At 38.4% G+C, this 24,417-nt stretch overlaps 1 protein-coding gene across 1 annotated transcript in view; it reads left to right on the forward strand.

Annotated features, from left to right (window-relative positions):
* Positions 1 to 420: 420 nt before the first annotated feature.
* The window catches only part of phf14 (PHD finger protein 14), a 104,873-nt gene continuing 80,876 nt past the window's right edge, over positions 421 to 24,417 (forward strand). Inside the window, exons 1-10 of the mRNA XM_015060417.1 lie at positions 421 to 445; positions 555 to 1,282; positions 2,291 to 2,423; positions 12,466 to 12,625; positions 13,338 to 13,449; positions 15,112 to 15,249; positions 16,528 to 16,674; positions 17,667 to 17,937; positions 19,224 to 19,330; positions 24,028 to 24,123. Coding sequence (XP_014915903.1) covers positions 421 to 445; positions 555 to 1,282; positions 2,291 to 2,423; positions 12,466 to 12,625; positions 13,338 to 13,449; positions 15,112 to 15,249; positions 16,528 to 16,674; positions 17,667 to 17,937; positions 19,224 to 19,330; positions 24,028 to 24,123 — 1,917 coding nt within the window. The remainder of the gene's footprint in view (positions 446 to 554; positions 1,283 to 2,290; positions 2,424 to 12,465; positions 12,626 to 13,337; positions 13,450 to 15,111; positions 15,250 to 16,527; positions 16,675 to 17,666; positions 17,938 to 19,223; positions 19,331 to 24,027; positions 24,124 to 24,417) is intronic.

Consider the following 24,417-nt stretch of genomic DNA (forward strand, 5'->3'; position numbering starts at 1 on the left):
CTCATGGGTGATCGGAATCGGAATCGGCAGGAAAAAACCTGATCGGCACATCTCTATCCTGTACACATGTAGACATGAGTTAATGTGTGAAACTAAAGTGCAGAAGTCAATCTCTGACAATGCAGCTTTGAACATTAACATCAAATCAAAGCAGTGAAGACTCTTTGCAGTCACAAAACATTAGTTATTTAGAAATATGAACATCTTTCAGCTACAGAAAAGATAGAGAAAGAAAGATGGAGTAACAGAAACAACTATGGGTCTTTGAAAAATGTTCCTGAAGTAAAATCCTACTTCTAGTGGTAAATTTTAATGTTGCATTCATGCATTTACAAAACGTGTCCACACAACAATGACAGTTCCATATTTAAATGGTTAATTTGTTTATTAGGAAAATCTTTGAGGTTTACATTTTATCAGATGTTATTAACAGACAGTGAGAAAGGTGTGACTGGCTTTAAAATACCTGCCAGTTTGGCTTCCAGACCAGCTTCCAAAGGCAAAGAAACTATTAACAGTGTCATAACCTATTCATCAAATTTATATTTTATTAGGGTCAGATGGCACAGGCAATGGCAGTGATGAAGAAGGGTCCAAAGGGAGTGCTGCAGGCTCAGAAAGTGACTCCGAAAATGCTGTTTCTGGAAATGACGGTATAGATGAGGAGGCCAAAAACCTGACTGTTGATGACAACTTAACAGAAGATGAGGAGAAACTTAAGCAACAGCTGTCTGAGGACAGCTCCACCAAAGACGTCTCGTCTGCCACTCCATCCAAAGGTCGAAGGAAAAGCAAGAAGATTTCAGAGCCAGAGAGCGCTGCAGCTGGAGAAACTGAATCTACCTCAACATCTGGTGGTGGCGTTGTCACTGTGGATGAGTCTCTGACTGAGCCCAAGAAATGGAATTTCCGCAGGAATCGTCCCCACCTGGACTTCACCACGATGGAAGAACTGAATGAGATAGATGACTATGACAGTGAAGACGATAATGACTGGAGGCCCACGGCAGAGAAGAGGAAAGGCAAAACGTCAACTCAGAAGGGTGGAACGGAGGAAGAGGAGGGAGCTAGTGTTAGTGAAGATGATGATGACGATGATGATAATGATGATGATGAGGACGATGATGAAGATGATGAGGGCAAGGACCATGGTGACGACATTAACAATAGTAGCAGTGACAGCGACAAAGAAATGAAGAAGCCCAAGAAGAAGGTGAAGAGTACCAATGCCTTTGATGATGAACTGACCAATGACAGTATGTCTCAAGGAAAGGGCAATGAGGTGAGTGCACTTTTGGTTGAAAATGTCAGATATATGATACGTTTCATGAAGCAAAGAGTTTATTTTTTTACTTGTCTTGCCAAAAGATGTTGTAGAGAAAAGAATCACGTTTTGGCAAAAAATGACTTTTGCCATTATTTTAGGAAGGTGACGATAAGGAGAAGTTGTTGCCTAAATGTACCAGAGTAGTATCTCAGTTCATTATCCTAGACTATGCTTTTTTTTTTTTTTTTTTTTTTTTTTTAAATCAAGACGCCATCCAGAGTAGAAAGGCAAGGTTTTTAGTTTACTTTGGTTTTAGCTTTATTTTGGTTAGCTACATAGTTGATTTGCCTCACCCAGGTACTTTTTTAAAAATAGAAAATTACATTATTTAAACTGAATTCCAATATAATTTATTTCAGTGTTAAATTCAAAGATAAGTTCTGCAGACCAAAACAAACAACGTACAGCTCTCCCCTGTGCCTTCCCCATTCATCTCTTCCAGACTAGCGGCAGCAGCAATTAGCAAACACCAGGTGGAACTGCTAGTCAGCTGAGCTCATGATACTTCTTACTCCAGCACTTCTAAGAATGGTTGCAGATGGCTTTATGGAGCATTGTTGTGATGAGGTGCTGAAGGCAAAGTGTCAGAAAGAGCAGTTAAAACCATCAAATTACAGAGTCAAATTTATTTTAAGTTATATTTGATATATACAGCAATTTTTATAATAACTGTTACAATCAGGTAACTATGCTATTTGATTGTACTATAATATGGCACTATGCTCCTGGAAAATAAATAATACTGTTCCTTTATAAACATGTCTCTCTGTTGTTCTCTGAGTTAAGTCCTGTCAGTCAAACAGATACTCTGCTTTGTGGCCAATTCTAAGTAATCTAGCCATCACCTAGAGGAATCTGGTCTTTATGGTTTTTTCTGTGTTTGTTCAACTTGTTGCTAGCTTGTCAGGCCTGTTATGGATTTGTCCCAGCCTCAGTATTGGTACTATGTTTGTTATACCCCAGGATGCTTCACTTGACCGCTCGCAGACCTGGAACACCCAGCATATCCTTATATGCTGCGTCTGCTTGGGAGACAACAGCGAGGATGCAGATGAGATCATCCAGTGTGACAACTGTGGGGTCACTGTGCATGAAGGTAGGCCCCTCCCTGGCAACAAGACCGCCCGGCTCAAACTGGGCTGAACTGAGCGTGAGTGTTCCAGTTACCCCAGCTTGCTTGGCTTGCTGGCGCTCATCGCAAACTTTCTAAGGTGCCAACGGCAAAGTTGACACAAACTGGATGAAAACGTGCTTCTACTATGCGTCACCGACGCTTACACCAAGTCATTTGAACAAATGCTCCTGCCAGCAGACCGAGAATGCACAGAAAGACACTTGCAGAAACCTGCAAAGTAGGCAAGGATGCATGCATTTTTAAACATGCTGAATTTCTTTTTGCAACTTGATGTCCTGCAGGTAGTAGCAGGAGATACTCTCCCATTCCAGGTAGGTTGCAAATGTGCAAATTGAATTAGCCTAAGTGCTTGTTGCCTGTGTCTGACATGCAAAAATCCAGTCATCGCTGAGTGATAAGTTTTGACCTGGTTTACCTGTCAGATCTCCTCCACCTCCTTAGGAATGTTGTGTCAAATATGTAAATTTATTCAAGACTTGTTTAAGTACTTCTTCAACTGCTGTTAAACATATTTTGTTTGTATTAATGGTCCTTACCAATCAGTTGTTCTAAAGACTGTGGAAAAGTAAGGATGCACTGTTGGCAGTTTTCTGCACTGATATTTAAAAAAAAATTGACTGATTTTGGCCTATACCAGTTTAGTTTTGAACTAAGTATAGCAAAAAAGTTGCAAAGTTGGCAACTTTGCAACATCCAGTTGTGAGGTCAATCAACTGGAAGGCTGAGTCTAGCATGTTGTTGTTCAGCCATGTTTCTGCTGGGCAAAAAACAGCGCAGTTGTTCATCTCTGTAGAAACATCCAGATGTAACAAATCCACTTTTTTATCCAGAGAGCGGACATTGGCCAGAAAGAGAGTCTGAATCTGTGACTTCCTACCTTTAGCTGGGTCAATGCACCACCTGCTTCCCCTTTTTCTGCTTTTGGTCACAATGTTTCCTCTTGACTGTTGCTCTTCACACTCAGCTGCACCAGTCCATTGACCTCAGGAGCCACTGACTGCCAAATGCGGATTTCAGCCTCAGTGATATTTTAACAGCGGAACTTCGTCTAATGGTCATTAACTCCGCTGACTTGTACTTCAGCCTTGAATTTTTTGTTAAACCAGTGCCTAAATCAGCTATATATGAATTAATAAAAGGACTCCAGTGGGCTGCCATAGCAACAAAATATTAACTGATGCATTTGAGTTAATTGAAGGCACCTGTGGATGTATTTTAACGCCACCCAGGTCTGTCTTCTGGTTTGATAAGATGGGAAACTCAACAGAAGTCAGCCCAGATATCAGCTATAAAACTGATGACCTGCACCAGTCTGGTTCATCCATGGGAACAATTTCCAGATGCTTGAAGACCCCTGGGATTTGGGGTGATAGTTCAGGTATTATTTGAGATGCTAATCAGCTGCTCCCAGTAGTGAAAATAATATCTTGTTGCCATGGTTACATATAGAAACTGAAAGTAAAGACAAAAGTAAGAGCAGAACAGCTGCACAACATCTAAAACCAGAGAGAATGCTTGTCCAAATGTGCAATGCTGAAACAAAAAAAAAAGAACAAAAGTCTAGAAAAATCAGAACTGATCTAACACAGCTGCTCCAACCTGCTGCTACCATGAGCGGCACTCTTCTATTAACTAAACAGAATTACATTAAGACTTACACTTGGAGCTATACCTTTTTGTTTTCATCTTAATGGGGAACAACAAACTTACAGAAACACCCTCCCAACACCACCATCACCACAAGACACACACATTCACACAGATACATAAATAGTGGTGTGTAGATGCACAAATTTTTATTGGCAGATATGATATGAGGAGGCGGTTTTAAATTTATCTTGTTCGTTAGGCTGGTTGATATTTTCCTCCTCAGAGACACATTTAATCTGCCTGAAAGGACACTGAAGAGAAACTAAGTGGTCTGCAGTGGAGGTTTGGGAGAAAAGCACTGGCAGCAGTTGCAGACAGTTCTTATCTCCTCCATGGACACAAATGGGGCTCTCTTTGGGGGTGGTGTTACTTAACTCTGGCAGTCAGCTCGGTGAAGATGTGCCCTTTTATTGCACATTATGCATTTTGAGATTTAATTTAATGCTTGACTGATTTATGGCACCAATTATTGCTTTGACATTTTTAAACAACAATGTTCAGCTTTATTTATAAATATAAATAAAGTGAATGCAGATCATACTCCGTTTTTGTAAAGTTATATTCAACCTGTAGTAGACGGTGTAGACCGTGATGAAGGCTATGGATAGTTGCACAATCTAAAATAAGAATCATTTACTAATTAACAGCCTGCTTCCTTTACAGTTTTTATGTTGACCCTGTAAAAAAATTATTTTCAGTTTTTTGCTTCTAATTACTCATTTTAAGTCTCAGTGGCATAATTTAAAAAGAAGGGGAAGAAAAAGATCTTTTATTTGTTTGTACTCTTTGATAACTTGTTCGTCTTATCAAAGCATCATATATATATATATATATATATATATATATATATATATATATATATATATATATAAGCGTACAACATGGAACGATCTATATATAGAGGTGAGATTTAAGCTTTAATAATTTAAAGCTTAAAGAGTTTTTTTTTGTCTGAAGTATTTTTTCCTCTTTCTGTTAAATTAAAAGGTCTTGTGTTTTCCATTATTAGAGGTGTGCTGCCTAATCAATAAGGGATTACTGTTCCACCCCGAATGATTAGGAAACACAGCAGCTAAAATCCTCATTATTCCCATTTGAGTCAAAACACACTGCACTGAAGCTTCTTATGCACAATAGAAAATAAAAATGTTAAGTATGAATTATTTAACTCTGAGAGGAAAAAAAAAATTGAACAATGTTTTTGTAAAGTGTTAGTTTAGTTCAAAAATACTTTACTTATCCCAAAGAGAATTTAAATTTTGTAGTTTCTCATGATATTCAAATATCTTCAATGAGTTGTTATTACCTCTGATTGAGTACTGTTGCTGTACCTACAACACCTCACCGCACCATATGCTCGGAGTACAATCAGCACTCTCTTGTGTCATGAGGTGTCAGAACTCTCTGTTTTAACCTCGGATAATATGAGTTACAACATTTTATTTTCCTTTGGAATCAGTAAAGTAAATTTAAATTGAATTGATTTCACTGTTCTAGTGGTTCAGTTGAAGTAACTTCAACAGACATGATTGAACTTCAGATGTGTGAAAAGCGTCTTTGCTGGAAAGAAGTCAAATGGAAATAGAGGTTGATATTTTTCAAAATAAAAGCTATTTCAAAATAAAATACTCCACAAACTGTAGTTAGAATAAGAACCTTGACAGAGCAGTCAAATTGCTGTGAGCCGCACAGGAGAGAGACAAAAGCCAGGTAAGTCCAAATAGTTTTTGATGCCCCTTTCAACATTCACTTAAAAACCAAACTATGGCTATTAAAACATGTTTTGAGGAGACATTTTAATTAACCTAAATTGGAATTTATTGGTGAGGACTACAGAGAAATTGAACTCAGCTCTGAAAATTGAAATCAGTAAAATGGACTGTCCTTTTGTAGTATTTCTGCTTTCCATATATTTTATAAATTGAGATTTAGACATCAGAATAACATCACAGTTGGAGCTGAAAAATGCAAAGGCAGGGGGATTTTCTAATTGTTGTTCTGAGTAGCAAGGTAAACTAGAATTAGTTATACAGTTTAACAATATGTTTATCAACTGCTTATGCATTTCAGTAATGAATGAAAAACAATACAAATTGTGATGTGTATGAAATAGAAACGGCTACTGGAGCCATTTCTTTATTATTGCAAATATCACACAAATAATTTTACCCGTTGTACCCGTTGGAAAAGCATTCCATGTCAGAAACTTGAGACTTCAAAAGAATGTTCCTGTTTAATGTTTTTGAGAACAAACGGACTACATCATTATTTAACTTAGAATTTAACTTTAAATAATAAGTTAATAACATTTTGCATGACCATCCATGAAGGATGTGCGAGTTCTATCAGTCATGCACAGCTTAAGAACCGTAACATTAAGGAAACGGTTTTTGTGAAAGGAAGGAAAGAAAATCTGATGTTTTTGGCTGAAGATCTAAATAAATTAGGGTATATAGATAAAGTAGGAGCCTGATTTATTTTAAGTCCATATCTCAATATCCTACTTTCAAAATAGATGGCAACTAGATGTTGAAAGTTTTTTTCCTGACATTGATCAAATCCCTGAACATTTCTCTTTTTGTCTCCAAAGTTTCATATTTTAATGTTATTTTTTATGAAAATAATCCCTTCATGCCCCAGAGTGACTCAGATATAATGCTACACCTTGGCCTCAGTATGGATGGAACTATGAATATGCAAATTGGTCCCAGTCTCCTTATCTCCAGCCTCTCCCTCTGCTGCCCGCCTGCAGCAGCTGCTCCTCCTCATCCTCTCCTTCCCCCTGTCACTGTTAAACTACTCCCAGTTACACAATATTAAATTAGAATATTTGACTAATTCAACTGAGTAATACTGCACACAGAAAAGACAAAAAACAAAACAAAAACAAAACTAAACTTCCCCATCCAAGGAATCATAATTGAACTTGTGTAAATGTCTTTGTTTTTATAAAGCCTTTGTAATTGTAATTACATTGTAATTTTTCCCCTTACTAGCGGTAACATGTATTGCAATAAAGTAAGTCATATTCCTTGAATTAAAGCTTGAAACATTCAGTGACATTACCTGAAGTTAAGCTTGCAATTAATCGCTGCAGGTTACCATCCAAAAGTTTCTGTAGCTGCAGTAAAATGCCCTCTTTAGGAGCTTCACTATATTTCATTCATAGTTTAAGATGCTAGGCTAGAAATTCCTACAAACATTCATTCACTTGAAAACTTAGCAGATTGTTTTATTTTGGCACACCATCAACCGCTGCGGTATTAAGTTTCTTAAAATAGATTTTACTATCCATCATTCTGAAGTACTATGACACTACATATACTTTGATAACTTCCAGAGCCAAGCTCACTGGGTATTCAGGTCCACCATGATGGTGGACAGCTGTAGTCTGGATGGAGCCTACTAGTAAATGGAGCTAAATAACAATGATAGGCACATATTAGGCCTCTATCATGGTCTAAACCAATCAGAGATGGTGAATGGCTGAACCCCTCCTCTGATTGGCCATGGTCAGGGTGAATGTAATGCTGTTGAGCAGAGAAAATTAAAAATGCAATTGAATTTTTTTGTTAAGTTAAGCCGATTATTGCCAATGGTCTAACATGGAGCCATCAACTTCCAAGGTTATGTGCAGTTGTGCTCAAACACAGCACTTCCAGTCTGGGCCCTCCATATTGCACTGCTGATAATTATGCTGTGCCTCCAACCTGAGCATTCAGTGAGACTGATGACAGTGCATACATCTATGTGGAAAAATAATAATTTGTTGTTTGTGCATTTAAATCTCACAAACACTCACTCAATAGAATTCTAGCTCATGCCAAGTTGACAAATTCTTGTTCTACCTGCTCTGTGGAACAAGTGCAGATGTGGATCATAAAGACACGTGGAGTGTGTATCTTTATGATCCACACACTCCATCCTGACTCTCTCCTTCTTATCATGCTCGCCCTGATGTGTGCGGTCGCAACTTAAGAAACTCTAGGTAAATAAACCTCACACAATCACATACCGTTAAAACATTTAAGAAATTAACAAAGTAGCCAATAAGTTGATGTTGGTTTTGAGTATTAATGTGTTATGGGATTTTTATGGTCAATTATGTGGGGAAATATAGCATAGATTTATAAAATATTGTTTTGCTGAGTGTTTTGGCTTATGCCACGTCTATAGTTGATCAAGTGCAATCCTACTGAATGTAGTACAGAATCCTGGCTTATTTTAGAAATCATAAAATGTCTTTTTGAGGATAAGACAAGTGGAAAGACAGAATTATTTTAAGTCAGAGATGAAAGATGATCTGTCAGCATCTGCAGCTCCGACAAGACAGTGTGCTGCTCGACTCCACTGCTTTTCTTTGTTCTTGTAGTCTCACAGTGTATGGACACCATCACACACTCTCAGAAGAAAACAGAAACTGACATGAAAGTGGGGGAAAAGACCAGCGTGAGAGATCAAAAGCTGGGATGAGCTGGGCCCCGTCTTCACTGAGCTGATCAAGAAGTCCTGTTCTTGCTGCAACACCTTTTGATTTTCTTCTTCCAGTTAGTCATACAAGCAGCCAGAATTACCTTAAAGTGTTTTACCCTCAGCTTTGTCGGTTACAGCTCTTTACTTCAACTATGTTCACCAATCTCATGTCCTTATTTATTAATAATGAAAAATGGCTGTTTTAAAGCTGCAAATATAATATATCTATTATTTCTTTTATAATGTAGTATTTTTATGTTGATTTCTTTAAAGATACATACACCCTCTAAGTTTTGTTGTAGTTTTCTGCAGAGTATGATCTTTTTTGCTGCTCTGGTCTTGTAGAGCATGGCTGGGGGTAGAAAAGACTGAGATTGGCTAGTTCATTCAAAGCTAAGCAGGAGAATTTTGAGATGAATTTAGATTGGACAAATGGTACATCACTTTATCAAGTCAGAGGACTCCAAAGACCTTCTCACCCCAGTTAGTCATTCACTTACTGATACACAGATCTGAATCTGTGTATGCTGACAGCCTGAATAATTATTACCTGATTAAATACTTAAAAAAAAGAAAAAAGTTTTTCAATGTCTTGACGTACAGCTGGGTCAGACAACTGGTTGCTTTCTTTGGGTCTACCTGGGATTCAGCTTCATAGCTGTTCTATTGCTCTGAGGCTGGGAGGCAGTTGTTTCTCTGGTCCAGTCTTGGTGTCGCAGTAGTTTCTCTCTCTGGATTCAGAACCAAAGTTTGCCCTTATTGTTTCAAGTTTCTGCTATAGATTTATGACTATAAGAACAAAGCTTGTTGGAACTTTGTCTGCTCAATAAAAACACAGCACTTATTTTTTGCTTGTTTGAACAAGAGGATCATGGTTGCCTCAAGCAGATGGGCTTCGTGCTTGGTGGTCCCGGTTCTGTGTTTCTCAGTCAGTCCACCATTTGATCTCTTTTCTGTCTCTGCCTCCTTCTCTTTGCCCTGACTCGGCTCTAAACATCTCACAGAAGTTGCCCCCTTGTGATGTCATGCAGGTTTGAGGAGTATGTTCAGGGTACTTTTCCATAACAAGGCTGGAAATGTATTGTTGTTCTTTGACAGCTTTATCTTTACATTTCAGAGTATTGTTTCATAATGAATGATAAGCAGTGAATGAATACATGTCAAGCTCTTAAAGGCTGTTGAAATATTCTAAGTAAGAATGTTGTTTGTGTTTACAGTCCAGAGCAGGTATGCAAACCAGTGCAAATCTTAATGCCGACATTAAGAGCCAAACTAAGCTCATGATCACTGTAAAGAGCCACACAGCAATTTCAAGATTAACTTTATTTCTCTTTGCTTGCTGAAACGGTTTTTTGTTTTTCCCAAAGGCTTTGGGTCACCTGACAGTCTTTATTTTTTTTACAAATGTCTTCAGGTTTGACTTGTTTGTTTGAGCTCCATCTGACAAACTGTCAGATGTGGAAGTGTCTTACGCAGAATATTTTTGAAACATGTAGGACAATTTATTTGTTCATATTTGAATCTATTTAATTGAGGGTATTGTGGTAACCTCTAACATTTTCATATTATACTGTACTTTAAAGAACAAATAAAAAATATGTGAATGTCAGAAGAGTAATCTGTTTTAACTGAACTGCTCTTTGCTTTTCAGGACCAGCTCCACTGAAAGTCCTTGCTTTCATTAGGTCATTTAGTCAAACCTCTTGGTAGATTCATACATAATTTGTTAGTCTTTGTTGAACACAAGGAGACAGCTTTCTGTTAAGTTCCTATCCAGGTGAAAATGGTTCTCACTTCACTCAGCTCTATCTTATTTCCTGCTAAGCTTGTCACTTCTGACAAGGTTAATCTTTCTTTTAAAGATTATGAAGTTATCCAGCAGTCATCACTTTTTGTCAGCTTAGCTCATATTAGCCAGCAAACTCTGGCTTTACAGTGTGAGCTTAGTTTCCAAGTTCAAAAGGAACACGGCAGATCCGTGCCACCATAAATCTGTTAAACCAGCACTGGTGATTATTTGTAACCCTGACTTGCATTTGTCTGAGCTCAGTCAGTAAAGAAGAGTTTAACTGCTGCCAGGAGCAAACCAACAGCAGCTTCATTTACACCACATAAAGATTTTGTAAAGCATTAATGGCACTGTCATTCCTAATACACTGTTGGATAGCATTGACATGTTGACTGCATTTATTGTATAAGTGAATTCATCTCACTAAGAAATCAAAGATCTGCAGGAAACAGAAAATATTGCCAAAGCCTCTTACAAGCAGAGGTCAGAATTAACTATTCACCATGACACACATCAAACCGTCTTTCAATCAGAAGACACACAGTCACCAAACAAAGTGAAGAGCTGAATAAACAACTCCGTCTGCACCATTGTTTGCTTTTGATGGGCTGCCCAACTCCTCTGTGTGGCATCCAGTGACAGGCCTGCAGAACAGCAAGCTTTTGATTTGTGAGTCTCTCCCGTTGCTCAAAAAGCCCGAAGGCTGCTTGACTGAATTAGGAGCTGGAGTGTTATCTCCCCAGCAGAGGCAGAGTACTGATTGCTGCCCTCATTGGAAGTGAGGAGCACGTTTGCCTGGTGTAATAGCTGCCATAGAAACCACATCAGCCAAGTAATTGTTTAGGCAACCTCAGAAAATTAAGAGGACAACATAAAAATGTGTTCCCTTGGCTTCTTCTCCATTCTCTGGGGCTACGTATTTTGATTAAATATTCAATTTTCGGTGCTGCAGTGCGACTGGAGATTGACAGCTTTGGACCAGACAGCACCATGACTTTTCTACTTTCTTCATTTCCTATTTGTTCAAGTGAAAATTTGGCCTAGCATACCGCTGCATGTTAAAAACCTCAAACTGTAGGTATCGTTATGTTGACCTGACCTTGTCATGTTATTGGCACAGCAGCAAATATCAACAATTTTGATATTAAGCAACCATATTAAGTTATATATTAAGTTGCTGTCGTGATGTTTCCTGCGAATGCTGATGGTCTGTATAAGTCCTGATCAGAAGGAAATGAAGGAAATTTTGCTGATCATAAAATCCTGCATGACTTTGAATTGTGTGACTTCCCTTCGAATGTGCTCCAGTTGGCAAAAGTTTGTTCATTAAGAGGGCAAAACTCATCTTTCTCTGCAGCATCATGACCAGAAACTGTAATTATCCATGACATCACTGTCTACTTTTATTTAGTCCTTCATATTAAAGGGCCTTTTGTCTATTTTTAAAGCTGCTTTGAAAACCCATCTTTTTTCATTGGACTTCCCAACAGCTGCACTTTGATGGTGCATTCAGGTACATGTGGTACTTTGGATCATCTAAATCCAATCAACTCCAGACCTTTATGTTTTCAAGTGTTTGCTGAGTCTAATGGAATATTCCTAAACAACAATATTAGCCAATTTCAAGTTTTATTGTATCATCCAGTCAACCATACTCGCCCCCCCCCCCTCCACCTCTCATATACTTGTCTCTCTCCCAAATCTCCAGTCAGTTCTATAGTGACCATCTATTTGTTTCTATTGATTGAAGTGGAAACATAATGAACCCTGACTTTAAAACCGATGTCTGTGCGCGTACCGTTATACCGCTACAGTCCACAGGGCCACTCATATCGTCACCATATTGTCTGCAGATCCTGTTTAGTTAACAGATAATGTCTGATTTTTTTTCCAAACATTTGTAACAGCATTTATTCCCACATATTGATCACTAAATGATGTGTCCTTCCTCTCTGAAATGTTTTATTGACATTTGCTATTCATCAGTACCATCATGTTGCGCAGGTTGAGCTCTGTGAGCACCATGGCACACAGCTGAGGTCTGCTGGTGTTGGAGTGCCTTCTAAAGCTGTGTCCTCTCTTGGACTCCAGGGTGTTACGGTGTGGACGGTGAGAGCGACTCCATCATGAGCTCAGCCTCTGAGAACTCCACCGAGCCTTGGTTCTGTGACGCCTGCAAGAATGGAGTGACTCCCAGCTGTGAGCTGTGCCCCAACCAGGACGGCATCTTCAAAGAGACGGATGCCGGGAGGTGGGACGGTGTAGTACAGTGTGGTCCAGTTTCTCAGAAAAAAGCAGGACAACTAACATAATCAGAAACAAATAACAGCTAATGGCCTGAGCTCGGCAAGCGGCAGCAAAAATGCTGTCTAAATTGTGCTCATTGTTTATTCGCTGCTGAGAAAAGGAGGAAGTTGGATTAGTGAGAGAGAGAGCTCATAGAGGAGTGAAAAAAATACGGATAGAAGGAATAGGAAGAGGAAGAAAAAGGAGTGAGAGAAAAGAGTGTGTTTTGTGAAGCATGGAGACTTCAGCCACGTTATCGCTGATGGTGCTCCTCAGCCAGGCTGCACCCGAATTTACTACTTCACTAGAGCATGAAAAACACAGCAAATTAAACTGTGAAGCGCTTGCTTGCTAGAGATGGATATCTTTATATTGGACTTTGGATTCTCTTCTCTAAAGTCCGCATTTGAAATTGTGTCACACCAAAGTGTAGCCAGCATCTGGGGCTATATTAATCTATGAGCTCATTTCTTTTTGAAGTCTCTGAGCAACTGACTGCAGCCAATTTCACAATATTAGGCTGCTTATTGTCTGCAGGAAAAAAAAAAAAAAAAACTCTGCCATGTTTTTTAATTGGTTTCCTGACATGCCTTAAAAATGGTGGATCTAAATGTCACCGATTACAAGCTTATTTTCAGCTTGAAACATGTATGTTCATCCTGTCCTTCCACTTTCAGGTGGGTGCACGTGGTCTGTGCACTTTATGTCCCTGGAGTAGCATTTGGAGACATCGATAAACTGCGACCAGTGACGCTTACGGAGATGAATTATTCAAAATACGGTGCTAAGGCAAGTTGTCAATTCACATCTTGACTCAGGTTGAGTTGGATTTTCATAATCAGTAGAAATATGTCCACCGCTTCCAAAGGCAAAATTTAAACAGTGCAGGTGATAAGATGCTCCCCAAGAGCGGTGATGTCATATTAATTTAGTGGTTTTCTGGGTGGAATGATCGTAAAACAAACATTGCCAATAAATTTAAAGACACTTGGATTCACAAATGGTATTTTTTTATGGATGCAATGTTTGGGAATGGAGGAATGTGTCAATCCTTCTTCCATGTTACCTGGGTCAAAATTATGCATACAGGCTCAAACATCAACACATATCCCAGCAGATCCTGGGTTATAGATCCCTCAATACTTTGCAGGGAAATTACATTTGTTCTCATTTGTAAGCTTTTGTCATAATTACACCACTAATACCCATTTTGTGCAAGGCAGAAGTAAACACCAGCAGCTACACAGACTGGATCCAACGATGACTCAGCATGTTTATTAGGGATAATGATCCCAAACACACATCAGAGCAGGTTTTGGAATGGATAAAGCAGACTAACATTAGATCTCTGTCATGGACCCAACTTTAACATCAGAGAACATTTGTAAACTTAGCTTAAAGCTGGGTGTGTTCAAGAACACCAACCAGTTTAAATAAACTCTATTGTTTTTGAGAGCCCAAATACCAGAAGAGCCAGAATTATAAGAAAAACTCAGTGACATCTACAAAAGAAGTATTGTTTGACTGCATGTTGCTGAGGGACTTGTAGATAAATAATAGTTATTGCTTATGTTTATTATCTACTCATTATGCTTAATTTTGACCCTGTAGGAGTTAAAGAAAAGTTACAGTAAATTTAAACTCAAGCAATAAACTGGTGCTTTAGAAATTCATTACAGCTGTTAGATCGTCATGCCAATCTGGAAGAAGAATAGTCCAAGTGCATCATTAACATCCTAAATAACATTCATGTCCATGACTTGTGTCCATCAGTAAGAAGCAGTGGTCCAGGGCTAAACAACACATATTTTAAGTAATATTTTTTTTATCCTGCTCACCTCATCTGAAAGTAAGAGTTTTTTTGCGACTGAAAGCATTTACATCAACTGATTTCTGAAATTTTGCAGTTGAAACATGATAAAATGTGAGTTACTGCTTTTGTAAATTCTCTGGAAGGTGTAAGAAGGGATCATTTAGCTGTCATTTTAAAAAATTGAATTTAATGAGGTCTGGGAATATCTTAACAGGAAGTGACAAAGACATGCTCTCAGTTTTAATGATGTTAGAGCAGTGATGTTGATTATCCTCGGTACTCTGTCCAGGTAAACACTGAACCAGTGACACTGCTGGCAGAGATGACAATAATGAATTTCTGCATAGGGTTCATATAAAACCAGGAACACAGCCAGATAGTTTGTTCCTGATGAACTCAAGTAAAATACTCCAAAATCTCAGGCTGTTCTTGGATATTTTTAATGGAGTCAGGTACAGAAAATAACCTGCTGAGAAAGAAACATTACACTATTTAGTTTTCTCTTTACTCACATCAGTCTTTATTTAAACTAGCTGATTTCTAAGGTTAAACAACTGTTTCTGGTTTTAAAAACACTTCACTTCCCTAGTTTCCAATCTGAATCTGAATCGCTGTCCTTGCTGTGTGTTCTGGTACAGGAGTGCAGTTTCTGTGAGGATGCCCGTTTTGCCAGGACCGGTGTGTGCATCAGCTGTGATGCAGGAATGTGTCGATCCTACTTCCACGTCACCTGCGCACAGAGGGAGGGGCTCCTGTCTGAGGCTGCAGCAGAAGAGGTACATACTCACCAGAACAATGCATGACAATAGAACTTACAGTTACTGAATGATTCGGAGCTCTGCTACCAGCAGACAGAAGTAAAGCAACGTTTCTATTAGTTTAGTTTAGTAGATTAAAAGGAACACAATTAAATAAATAAATAAATAAATACATGGAATAATTAAATAAATGTACCAAGATGGTTTGATTTGTGAAAGTTTAATGGAAGGCCAGTGTAGCTCTTTGTTGTATCTGGACCACATTAGAAACGCTCCAACACTTTGACTCTTCAAACCTAGACTAGATTATTCTGCACTAATAGCTCAATTTTCACAAGACAAATAAAGATTTCATGAATTAACACTGTTAGTATACAATAATCTAGGGCAGGTTTGAAGTGGCTGAGTTTCATAGTTTTTTAAGTACAGCAGATTAAACATGCTCAGTTTGTGAAAAATTAGGAAGCCATTTTGTGAATCACCTTTTTGTCATAGCAATACAAAGCTCACACTCAATCAGTCCTTTGACTTTATCCACCACTTAGTCAGGACGACAGTCTCTCCAACAAACTCAGGGAAAGCTCAGGAAAATCCTCCATTACAAAGAACTAGTGGAGTTGAACAGATCAGATAAGCTCTGCCCCTCAACCTGGATGGGTGAGTTGGACACATAAATTCATGGTGATGCTGCAGGAACAGGAACCGTAAAATAATTCAATACACATTTAATGAATTATCTGCATCAGTTGTTATTAGTTTACATTATAATAATTTAATACCATTTAGTAAATTGTTTAATTGAACATTTATTTATTGGTGCATTTAATAAATGATTTTATGATGTATTTACTTAATTTTGTCTGTTTTACCTCTCCATAGTTGAGAGGACCAGCAGATAGCAGAGAAGCCAGTGAGCTTAGAAAGTTCCTCTTAAAGTGACGTTTCCTGTTCATGATGACGGTCTCGAGCCGGCTCTGTCTCGCTCAAATCCAGCGAGATCAGGATTTGAGCTCCTGATCTCGCTGTGGTTAAAGGTTGTCATGTTTTGGAGATTCAGCTCTCTAAAAACTCTGCTTTTAGTTTCATGAACCAGAAATAAGGGAATGATTTCTAGTCACTTTTAATAACGTGAATAACTTTCATATTAACTCTTTATTATCCCTACAATAAAATAAATAACATTTGATTAAAATAATAAGCTATATTTGGCTTGAGTACCTTGATTTCAGACTTAGTAAAAATTGACTTAAATTTTGGCGTCATTATTAAACATGTCTTGCCTTTGTGTCTCATCAGGATATTGCTGATCCATTTTTTGCCTACTGCAAGCAGCATGCAGATCGCTTTGACAGGAAGTGGAAAAGGAAGAATTATTTGGCTTTACAGTCATATTGTAAGGTCTCTCTACAGGAGAGAGAGAAGCAGCTCACGCCTGAGGCTCAGGTAACATTGTCTACATGCTTTTGTGTTTATTCTTGTACAGTTGAGAACAGACATTTACATACATGGAGTAAAAAGAAACACACACCTTTCTGTATCACCGTCTGAAGTTAAATCAGTCTAAACATCTCACTTAGGATTATCAACATTTTTTGTATTTGCTAAGTGCCACAATAATAAGACAAACAAATATATTAAATATTTATTTATTCTATTACTATTATATTTATACCTTCAAAATCAGAACTTTGCATACAGAATGACTACCATCTTTTTAAACAATGATGCCTCGGCTTTGGAAACTTCTGATTAGTTAATTGACACATTTGAGTTATTTGAAGACTGACCTGTGGCACACCTGGATGGACTCTCTGCTCGGTTTGTCAGCAGGAATCAGCCCAGATATCAGGAAGAAAATCAGGAGCTGCTCCAGTCTGGTTCATCCTGGGAACAATTTCTAGATGCTTGATTCCATCAAATTCATCTGTTCACTTGTAGTTGGTATGAAAGGAATATCCAACCATCACAGCATCACAGTACTCAGGAAGGAGACAGGTTCTGGTCTAAAATATGCAGATTGACCCCAAAATAAATGACAAAGACTTAGTGTAGATGCTGAAGCTGCTGAGACCGTCTCATTATCCACAGGCAGACAGTTCCCAAACAGATATGAAAAGCAATATCTGTGAGGATGAACCTATTACTATTAAAGAAACATAAAAAATCAGATTGTAGTTTGTGGAGACCTTCAACTGTGGAGACATGTCCTGTGGTCTGATGGAACTTAACTGGAACTATTTGGCCGTAAAAAAAGACTTTTGTTACATCTGGAGGAGAAACGGGATAAACATCTGCATATGTAAACTTCTGGTTTCAGGATATTTATGTTAGGTTTAGTGTTTGTTTTGAATTCCTTCAGAGATTAGACGTGGTTCAGATTCAGTTTGAAGCACAGTGGGGGGTTAACGAAGAGCTGCTTGGTATTTCCCTCTCAGGCCCGTATCACCACCCGCCTTCAGCAGTACCGAGCCAAAGCAGAGCTGTCCCGGAACACTCGGCCTCAGGCTTGGGTTCCCCGAGAGAAACTGCCCCGACCTCTGACCTCCAGCGCCTCAGCCATCAGGAAGTTGATGAGGAAGGCAGAACTGATGGGCATCAGCACTGACATTTTCCCTGTGGACACTTCAGATGCCAACGCCAGCATGGACGGACGCAGGAAGCACAAGCAGCCAGCCCTCACTGCAGACTTCGTCAACTACTACCTGGGTGAACAAACTGCCCGTCACATCTGTCCACCACTGGTCATGTTTATTTTCAGTTGCATTCAGTAAAATATGAACTGAGCTCACACCACTGAAACACATCTGATGGACGTTTATGGGAAATTAGCTATAAGTCTGATTTTGCCAGCTGAATTCACTTTATCTCCAGTTTACAGCGTCTATTTACAACTAATGTTGTACTAAGGCACTTTATAAGATCCACAAGATAAACCCAATCAGGCAGACAGATCCAAATTAATTATACTTCAAACCTGGTCTTAATACAATTCAGTCAAATTCAACTGATAATGCAGGTTTTTTATCTGAGGAAGCCTAGCTGATTACATTGATTTAGTATTATAATATAGCCATTTCCAGTTATGATTTTATAATGAAACAGAACTTTGATCACATTGTTGAAAAATACATATTTTTCCAGAACAAGATGGGTAAGAGCTGGATTTGGGTCACAGTATATTGCTGTACTCCTTCATTGTAGAAACGTGGATAGATTTGGAGAGAGACGTTATGTTCTTTACTGACTGATTATGTGAAATATTAATTCTGGCTCAATAAAATAAAACCATCAGTTTTTAATAAGTGTGCAGAAACCTTCAGTGAGCACATTCAAACATAATGTGTTTGGACTGTTGACTGCAGGTAAGATACTCATTGCTTGAAACTCCCTGTGGAAGCTTCCAGAGGTGCCACCATTTTGGACGGGTCCTTCATGTTTAGAGCGTTTCTGTGGCTTCTAGCAACAACTGTGTGAAGCGTGATACACTCCTATGATCACATCTGCACTCAGGAGGAGAAATGCTCTGTTATCTGAAGCTTATCTAACTCCCAATCTCTTTTTCTGTGCTGGAAATAAAGCAGAGATCTTTATATTGAGTGGAACAAATGCAGTTTTAGCTTTGCTTGCACAATGTGAGAGTGCAGTGTTTAGAAAGTTGGAGCAGCAACTTTAGAATTTCAGAGACAGCAGGAGAAATTTGCTCTTATCAGAGTCACTTAGAAGTAGGTGTTACTGGTTATTTCTTGCCAGCACTATCTGTTTTTTACAAGATTATTAAATGAGGTAATACTGTAGTTGTAATCTGCAATAAGCTTTTTAGGAATGCAAATGAAAAGTGTTTTCTTCCCAAATAAATGGCAGCATGTCAGTAACCTTGAGAACTCTGAAATGAGCTTGCAGAGGGCCTATCTGCCATCAGGGTTCTGTCATGGGCTGTTTTCCTGTATATAGATTGGGATCGGGCTATTGATTTTTGTCCCATTGTTATTCAGAGCGGAACATGCGAATGATCCAGATCCAGGACAACATCTCTGAGCAGAAGAACCTGAAAGACAAACTGGAAAGTGAGCAAGAAAAACTGCATGTGGAGTACAACAAGGTGAGCAGCTTACAACAAGGTGATGCACCTGCTCCATGTGATGCAGTGAACGTGAACCATTCAAGTAGCTGAGCAAAAATACAGCAACTTCCTTTTTTCAGGTGTTTAGTGGGGAACCAGAATTATGTATTGTCATTGTTTTTCAGTAATCATTTTTATTATAAATTAAAATTTCAAACTGAATTTGCTCTTAAGTAAGTAAAAGTAGGATTGTTAGAATATTAACTTCTTCTAAGTTATAATTTAAACATGCTGCAGGCTTTAATTGTGTTTGTTTTTTCCTTATGTTTTATGAAACGTAAAATTTTATTCAGGAGCAGCGGTCAGACATTTACTGACCAACAGCTTTTTTCAGTTTTCTTTGAGGTCTGACTGGCCAATGCCGTCTTTGTGTCTCTTGTTTTAGTTCATCATGAAAGAAAACTGTGATAGAGAAACTTGAGGAAAGAATATTATCTCTGCATCAACACATATTTCTTCATCTTCATCTTATTTTTCACTAGACCCAAAACAAAGCGCACCAAAGAACATTCCCCGCTGGTGTGTTTACAGGCAAAAAAACAACCAGTCATAGCTGACAGATAAACATGTAGTTTTAGCATCTGTAGATTTTGCTATCAGTCCAGTTCTGCACCGAACCTCTAGCTCTGTTCTGCTTTCGCTACAGATTTAAATGTGATCCGATTTAGTATCGCCATTTTTTGACAGTAAAAATTGGGGAGGATTCCTTCCAAATATTTTGATTATTAATTATTTTTTTTGTGTATGCACAGGGAAAATAAAGTGACAGGAAGGAACATTTGTGTTCCCCCACAAACAAGTAAAAATCTTATCGATTTTATTGTAAAGTCACAATAAAGCTCCAAAATCTAGGGAAATAAAATTCTTCAGAACAAATAAAACATCTTGACAGTATATTTGACTCTTGCCTCATATAAAAAAATAGATATACTTCCTTGTATAACTTGCAGAATAGATTACATCAGTGATTTGTTTCCTCATCTTTTTTAAAACCTGAGACCACATTACGATAAAAAATGGTAGATATAGCAAGTTTGGCGTTACATTGTGTGGAGTCCAGCCATACTCTACAACAGGACCAACACATGCTTGAACCAATTTCACTCACCAACATTCTGACGTCAGACAGTAAATCTTGCCAAACCTCTGGAGACCAATCATGAATTCAGAGTAAACAAACATGGCCGACTGGTAAAAGAAGTAATGGCGATAGTTTGTGCGCTGTATTTTATGGGGAAAAACAACTAATCAAAGACATCTCCACTGATCTTTCTGGTCCTCCATGGTAGTTGTTTTGTCTTCGGTGTTTTATGGATTCCCCTCCTTGTTTTCGTCACCTCACTTTCAGATTGGCTACACGTCACATTTAACTGGCTGTGTTCTCGTTTGTCCTCTTGGAATGCCACACACTACGATATTTAACCAAGACAATCCAACATGTTGAATATCCCTGGTTGTAGATCACTCTGAACACAACCAGGGTCCAGAGTGATCTAACCCTGGTATTAATATTCTTAATATTCTTAATATTAAGAATATTGATATTCTTAATATTAAGAATATTAAGAATATCTCTTAATATTCTCTTTGAAGCCCTTCTGGTAATCACGGCATCCTTTAGATTGTTGCAAGATGGAAATGGGACAAAAATTGGCATAAAAATCTTCCTGTATGAACTAGGCATAAATAAAGCGCAGACATATCTTAACATGTTAGACTTTTTGGACACAATTGATTGCTGTTGCCTAGGCAACAGACTTTGGAGTTCAGCCTAAAACCTTTTCACATGAAAACTGATATGGAGGATGAACTTATGTCTTCTATTTTTTGTGATTGTTTTTCTTTTTTTCTTTTTAAGTATTTCTGAGCTGTGCTTATGATCAGCCAGTTCCTTCACGCACATGAATTAATAGGTTATTGTTGTCATTGGAAACTACTGAATTATTATTTTTTTTTTTGCACTTTGTCTGAAACTTTAATCTTTGTATCTGATTTCAGTGTAGTGAAGTTGTAGCTGTTATAATCTACTCCCATGTGGAATTTGGCGGATGCGGTACTGTAATGGAGACAGTCACACAGCTCATGACCTCTTATTCGACAGCTAGTGTGTAGACTCAGCTTGATGCTGGCATTGCTCTCTGCTTTTTTTTCTGGCCCTGTAATCAAGTCTAAACTTTGTTTCAGTGACTGACTGGCTGGAGAGCGCTACATGAGATCAGATCTGGCCCCAGGAATGGAGCATTTAGCTTTTTATTATTTCCTCTCAAACATGTGACCTCTGTGAGGCTACGGCCACACCATCTGTCAACATGAGGAAGAGAATCCAGTGGCAGAGTAAAAGTCACAGGAGTTAATGTTGCATAGGGGAATGTGATATGGGTGTTGAGCGTTATTAATGGAGTGTGTGTTGCTAATTGCACTGCTGAGTTGTTCCTCCATGGTTTTAGCCTTAGAAAAAAAATGCTGGTAGAAGTCTGAGTTTGACTGATTCATCTTGAACCTGAGGTTTTCAGTTGCATTTTTAAATAATTAGAAATATCAATTTGTTAGTTTTTTCTATTTTTTTCTAATAACCTTCCTGACCATCCTGTTTATGCAGGTATGTCTCAAAAAATGATTTTCTGAGAATATTGTGACAAAGTATTTGTTTTCCCTGATTTCAGAAAGTCAAACTCATATTTTATGTAGATTAATTACACAGACTGAAATATTCCAATCCTTTGTTTCTTGTAATGTTGATGAATTTGGCTTTCAGAAAATTAATTCCCAAGGTTCACTTCCTCAGACCATTATATTAAATTAGGCCAGGGGTCGGCAACCCGCGGCTCTAGAGAGGCATGCGGCTCTTTAGCACTGTCCTAGTGGCTCCCTGGATCTTTTTCAAAAATGTTTGAAAATGGAAAAAGATGGGGGTGGGAAATATATTTTTTTGTTTTTTTTTTGTTGGAGGACAAACATGACACAATCATTCTTAACGTTTTACAATGCTATAAAAATGTGTAGAAGATATATAAAAGTTCAACATTTCTGTCAACAAAGATTTGTGTCATAGTCTGTGACTATGGGCGGGATGCGAGGCATGTGACTGTTGTAAACAAACCGACGGATGTCTGGTGGGTCATGGAGAGCAAAAGGGAAAAGAGACAAATAGCTGAGGAGAGATTCTACAATTCATGGACCGAATTTGCATTCACTACCAATACGGAAAGATTACCTGAATGTTTGCTCTGTAGCGAGAAGTTGTCAAATAACAAAAAGAAAACTGTACTTTCCAGACTGTAGAGCGCACCTTACTATAAGCTGCCCCTACAATTAAAAAAACAAACAAACTGGTAACGTACATAGCCGCACTGGGCTGTAAGCTGCATGCTTCAAAGTGTGGGGAAAAAGTAGTGGCTAATAGTCCGAAAAATACGGTAATGTGGAAAGACATTTCCAGGGAAGGCGCTACATTAGCTGCCGCGTCAAGATTAAAAAATGGTTGAGAAGCTGTAGAGTGATGTCCGTAAACAGAAGTCACATTAAACACGTAAGAACACAATCCTGTCATAGGCACATATATTTAGTAATAAAGTGGGTTTTTTTTATAAATTGATAAGTGATTTTTGTCAGTATATATTTAGAATGACACTTGGCGATATTATTGTGTTTGTTGCTCAGGTGCGAGAATGGTTACATGTCAAAAGAGGATGCTGCTATGTTTTACCATTGCACTGACTTTCTTGGCATTTGCACAGAAATCAAACTTCAATTGTATTAATTTCATTTTGTATACTTTACATTTTCAAAAGGCTACTGCTTTATTTTTATCACTGCAGGTTGCATTTTATTGCACTCCGTTTGTTGTACAGATAAGGGGCACGTTATGCATGTTCCGTTTTGTTGTTTTTTCGCACGTTGTTTTTTCGATCACTGCAGTTCCAAAAGGAAAAACGAAGACCCTTTCCCTGTCGATCTTCATAATAAAAATGTACATCGTACAACAGAGTGGTCACATGGTACGTCATTCCTTCCAGGACACACTGCAAGGAAAATAAACATTTAATCATGAATGCTAATTATGAATACACTTAGTCATTTTGATAATAGGCTAATATAAACACTTAAAGCATGTTTTGCCTTTATTATAAGCCTTATCTAAGGCTTTTAAGTTTTTGCAGCTCCAGACAGCTTTGTTTTTTGTTTTTTTGGTCTAATATGGCTCTTTCAACATTTTGGGTTGCCAACTCCTGAATTAGGCCAATAAAAATATATTCTAAGCACAAATGTGAGGCTTTTGAAAAGTATGAACATCACTCAGCAGTCAGTACTTGGTAGGTCTCCTCCCGCATGAATTACTGCATCAATTCAGCGTGGCATGGAGGACAGCAGCCTGTGCTTCTGTGTAGGTGTAAAGGAAGCCCAAGTTCCTTTGATAGCTGCCTTCAGGTCATCTGCTTGGTGGGTCTAATGTCTCTCATCTTCCTCTTGACAACAACAGCCCAGAGATTTTCTATGGGTTTTAAAGGTCAGGGGAGTTTGGTATGTTTTCTAGAAAGTAAAGAAAGCTGCTCAGACATTTCATTGTTTGTATTTATTAATAATGAGATTGACATACTTCAGTCCCCCCTGAAGCACCAATGCTGTTAGCTGCAGTGACCCTGTTGCATGATCTTGAGCTTCCTGTCCTGCTGCAGCTCTGCGAGTTTCTGGAGGATCTGCTGAGTGTGAACGGAACCCTGCGGAGTGAAGGCCAGGCCATGTGGACGCTGCTGGGCGGCATTGTGGGCCAGGTATGTTCAAATCACTTCTTTCCTTTTCCTTGCGTGTCTACATGTGTTCCATTCACTGATTCCTTGGTAAAGAAGTTGCTGAACATGCTGCAGGAGAGATTTTTAAGGCATGTCATCAATGATGATCTCTGCTTTTTGCTATACCTTTATCTCTTCATGTTATAATAACTGAGTGACTGGTCCTTTGCCTTTATGTTAGTTCTCACAGCCAAAGGCTTCCTCTTTTGGTTCCTAAAATGGCAAAATGGCAACATGTACAACAGTAGCAGGTTTTTAGCTATTCTGACAAACAAA

Source organism: Poecilia latipinna, unplaced genomic scaffold (genome assembly GCF_001443285.1).
Source record: "Poecilia latipinna isolate Pla-1442-1.1 unplaced genomic scaffold, P_latipinna-1.0 Scaffold1712, whole genome shotgun sequence".
Taxonomy (NCBI): domain Eukaryota; kingdom Metazoa; phylum Chordata; class Actinopteri; order Cyprinodontiformes; family Poeciliidae; genus Poecilia; species Poecilia latipinna.